The sequence below is a fragment of the Elephantulus edwardii genome, unplaced genomic scaffold, assembly GCF_000299155.1.
Source record: "Elephantulus edwardii isolate Elephantulus edwardi_28Jun2011 unplaced genomic scaffold, EleEdw1.0 scaffold00161, whole genome shotgun sequence".
NCBI classification, from domain to species: Eukaryota; Metazoa; Chordata; class Mammalia; order Macroscelidea; family Macroscelididae; genus Elephantulus; species Elephantulus edwardii.
In genome coordinates this window covers 5538872-5543452 of record NW_006399911.1, presented here as the reverse complement: position 1 = coordinate 5543452, position 4581 = coordinate 5538872, and the positions used below count along the sequence as shown (strand labels likewise).

At 47.2% G+C, this 4581-nt stretch overlaps 1 protein-coding gene across 1 annotated transcript in view; it reads right to left on the bottom strand.

Moving 5' to 3' along the window:
* The window catches only part of MCM2 (minichromosome maintenance complex component 2), a 17984-nt gene extending 15360 nt beyond the window's left edge, over window positions 1-2624 (bottom strand). The window contains exons 1-3 of the mRNA XM_006895204.1: window positions 2558-2624; window positions 2339-2475; window positions 1525-1757 (exon numbers count right to left, since the gene is read on the bottom strand). Of these exons, the coding sequence (XP_006895266.1) occupies window positions 1525-1757; window positions 2339-2475; window positions 2558-2624 (437 nt within the window). The remainder of the gene's footprint in view (window positions 1-1524; window positions 1758-2338; window positions 2476-2557) is intronic.
* Between the last annotated feature and the right edge of the window lie 1957 nt (window positions 2625-4581).

The following is a 4581-nucleotide window of genomic DNA, read 5'->3' as shown; positions in this document are numbered from 1 at the left end:
TCTACAACCCTCATTGCATACTCCTACGATAAAAATAATGCCCTAAAATATAATACTTTTAGACTATTCTCTCCCCCATAGACTTCAATGCCGTAAACACTTACCCTCTTAACCAAAATGGATTTTTTAAAACAATATCTACCCAAGGTTTCACCAACTGATGAAACGAATGCGTAAAACGTCGAGAATTCATACAACAGAATTAAAGGAATGAAATTCTGATATATTATAAGCAGACAAACCCTGAAAATACCAGAGGAAGCCAGATATAAAACCCCCACATACTTTTAGTCCCACTTACAGCAAAATGCCCTGAGCAGCCCAATTTAAAGACAGAAAGTAGACGAATGAATGTGAGTGAAAAAAGGACTCAGGAGTAACTGCAAAAGCAGGTGTGAGGAATCTAAGTAGAATGATACAAATGTTCTAACTAGATTGTAAACTGCACAAAATGAAGCAAACTTACTAAAAAGCACTGCCCTACACCGGGTGAAATTTTATCATTTCTCAATGAAGCAGATTTAAAACTCACAAATTTTAATTTGGCCTAGGATGGCACGGTCCATGTTTCAGATCTGTTGTTCATAGGTGTTGGTTTGACTTGTACTCGACTCGCTGGCACTTCACAATGACAACAGTTTTCATGTAAGGGGCTCTGGTGGCACAGTATTAAGCACTTGACTGCTAACCAAAAGAGGTTTGAAATGACCAGTAGAGAGAGAGATTGTAGCCTGCCTCCATAGTGATTAGTTTTGGAAATGTGATAGGGCAGTTTCTTTCTGTCCTAGTGTATTGCTATGAGTTGACAACAGGGTTTGGTTGGGGTCTTGAGAATATTCTATTCAAGGTCCTTTCTCTTCAGGATCACTGAGGGGAAAGATATAAAGGGCAGACAGGAAGGACGGAAGGGGCCCTCTGACCTACACTGCAGAACAAAAGAGACATGCAGACCTGTTCTCCTAACCCTGAACTGATGGATTAGGGTCCCTCATTCCTTCCTAGTCAATCAAGGTCTACATTTGTACTGTGGAACAGGTTGAAAATATAGTGCTAAAAGCAAAAATTCTTTATGTTCAAGGGTGTCTGTGAAAACCTCCTTGCAGGGCTCATAAAGGGCACCACCCAAAGTCCTGTCCAGTATTCTTACTCTAGGTTTGGAAAACTATGAATAAGAGTAAAGACACATACAGGTATCGGCATGAGACTCCTGACCACTTACACAATTCTGCTACTCAAGTTTCTACCAAACCTCAGATGTGAATACAGAACACAGAAGCAGCAGAACCAACCATGCTCACTTGCAAAGCTTATGCCACTATCAAAAGGTAACCCCAAGAGCCTGTAATACATACAGGTGCACTTAGCCTTGTAAGGATTACTAAGGATTAAGTGTTAAACTATCTAACACAAGCCTCATACAGAGGAGGCACAATCAATGTTCCCTTGTTCATGCTAAATCTTGACTAAATAACTGAATCTACCCTATCTCCCCAGATTCCAGCCTTAGACCCCAAATGAAAGTACCTCTCCATGCCATCCCCAATGAGCTCCTCTCCATCTTCTTCCTCTTCCTCCAAGGGCCCCTCGGTGCCCAGCAGCCCTTCAGATTCATCCTCGAAGGGAGGAAGGTCTCGACCTGGGCTGGAGGTAAGAGCATCAGTGCGCCGGGAGCTTCGGCCAGGGCTGGAGGTGAGAGGGTCAGTGCCTCTGCGGGGCCGGGCAGGGCTGGAGGCCCCAGTAAAGGATTCGGATGATTCCTGGAAGAGATGACAACACTGTCAAAGACAGGACAGGTGGAGACCAATCCTGCGTCCCTTCATGAGGGATGACCTCTCCATGGTAGGTTACTTCAGTAGACCAGTATTGCTGTTCTCAAACACGTCCAACTGCTTCCACTTAAGACCTCTACTTGCAGTTCCTTCTGCTGGCACACTCAGCTGCTCTAAGTCTAGTACGCTGGCAGACAGTTTCCTAGTGATTTCTCAGAGAAAACATTGAAGATAGGCAGTTGTTTAGTTGCCTGTTTACTGTTTACGTCTACTTCCCCTCAACGGGGAATAAGCAAGACTACAAAATGCAGAAGTGGGGCCAGCCACTGGGGCCCTGGTGGACAGAAGGCTCCCAACAAGCACGTGCAAAAGTAAACAGCCCAGCGTGCCCAGGACCAGAAAGACCCGAGGGGCGCTAGGAGGGGGTCAAGGGGCGCGGTTCGAAGGGCGCGGGGAGTGGAAGCGGCTTAGGGGCACGTCGAGGGGGGGAGGAGGAGGCCTTGAGGGGCGGGGAAAGGCTAGCCGGAGCGCCCTAGAAAATGGAGTGGGGAAAGAAACTCATTCCAAACTCGATCCCAGAGGCCGGCCTGGGCATGGAAGGTCTGGTTCTGGATCGGCCAGAACAGGGCACAGGCCTGGCAACCAGAAGGCGCAAAGCCCCGAGGTTCCCGCATCCGTTCTCGCCGGCCTCGTGTGGCCCCATTAACTCTCGGTCCCAGGCGCAAACAGGTAAGCCCCACTAAGACCACCCTCCCGCCCCGCCTCCGCCACCCCACGCCATGGCCGGCCTTCCGTGAGGGTCCCATGGACACCACCCGGCACGGCCTGGATTTCGGGGGCGCAGCTCACCGCCATGGCTCCGCTGCTCTCCTCTCTGCAACAGCCGCCCCAGTCCCGTTTCGCGCCAAAAGTGGCTCACGTGACTCTCCGGAACCCGGGAAAATACGGCGTCACGGCGCCAGGACGTCTATTTGCATCGAGGCACCGCCCCTGGGGTGGGGCCAGGGCACCCAGTCCCGCCCCCAAGTCCCTGAAGTGCCTCGAATTCGCTGTTTTGGCGACCAAGCGTAGGAACCTGGGTCTGATTCTGCATATGGGGCGAGTCAGTCACACCTACCGTGTGCGCGACCTGGTCAGGCTAACTCAGAGAGATTGCTCCCTTTAAAAGGCATAGCGGCTAAGTGCTAGGCTGCTTGCTAGTCGCAAGGTTCTTGGTTGTGTCTTGTCAAGCCAAACTCATAGCTGTTAAGTCAGAACCCACAGCTGACCCGACAGAGGGTTTTCAGGAGGTTGTAAATCGCAAGGGAGAAGATTGCCACCTTTCTCTCCTGGAGCCTCTGGTGGATTCGAACCTACAAAGAGGGACTGCCTTTGGCTTAGCAGCTCACCACCTCTCTATGTACCATGATACCAGAGCTCCCTTATGGCTTGTGATGTTGTTATGTTAGGATACAGCAGGTTTTGAGGCAGTGAATCGCACCGGAAGTGGTTGCTCGTCATTCTCTCGCGGGAAAGCTGGTGGATTTGAACTGGATGCCTTTGGGTTGGCATTACAGCTCCTTGCCACTAGGCCAACCAGAGCTCCCTTGTGTTCTGTTGTTGTTGTTGTTGTTACGTGCCGTGAAATTGTCTACGACTCATAGCAACCATATTGGAAACTACAACCCGTGATTTTCTGCAGCAAGCCCTTCAGGGAAAGGGACAGAGAGGGATTGGAAGAAGGGAGTGGAAATCACTGGTGCAAGAGAGATCAGTGTGGGAATGGGAATGAAGAAATAGATAAGACACAATGAGAACTTTAGGAGAAGTGGTGATAAAAGTAATAGATCAATAGTAAAAGAAAATGCATGATTTATAATATAAAACACAATGTACAGAAATGATTGTGCAACAAAAATTGTATACCAATGGAACAGCGTCTATGAATAATTGTATAAAAGTGAATGTTGTTGGGGAGCTCTGGTGGCCTAGTGGCAAGAAGCTGCACTGTAATCCCAGAGGGGCACGGTTCAATCCACCAGATGCTCTCCTGGAGAAGAAGGGACAATCTCCTCCTGACTAGTCAGATCCAATTTGATGGTACACACACACACACACACACACACACACACACACACACACATACACACACACAGACGTGAATGTTGGTATAAGTAAATAATAAGTTTTTTAAAATGATCAATAAAATAGGAATAGAAGAGAATGTTCAATAGAATTAAGACCATATATACAAAATCTTTTGGGAGGCTGTGCTTTTTTTTAAGACAAGGAATCAGGATTGGATGAAGACTCATCAACAACCTACGTTATGCAGATGACACAACCTTGCTTTCTGAAATTGAGGTGGACCTGAAGCACTTGCTGCAGAAGGTAAGAACTGTAGTCATCAATATGGGTTGAAGCTTAACATCAAGAAGACGAAGATTCATTTGATGGGTGGAGGGATGAGGGAAATTGGGAGAATCTGTTCTAGAAAACAATGTTTGAATTTTGTAAAATAAACTAGTATAATTTAAAAAAGAAGACAAAGATTCTTACCACTGGGCCAATTAGCAGCAAACGTGATGGATGGAGAAAAGATTGAGGCTGTTAACAGTTATAGCTTGCTCAGCACCACAGTTAACACTCTTGGCACCAGCATTCAGGAAATCAAAAGGACAAATTGCATTAGGTAAATCTGTTATCCACAAGCTTTGAGGACTCTCATAGGGTCACTATGAGTCGCCTGTGATTTGACGGCACTTAACAACAACAAATCTGTTGTCAAGGACCTTTCCAGAGTGAGAAGCAACGATGTCGGTATAGAGACTAA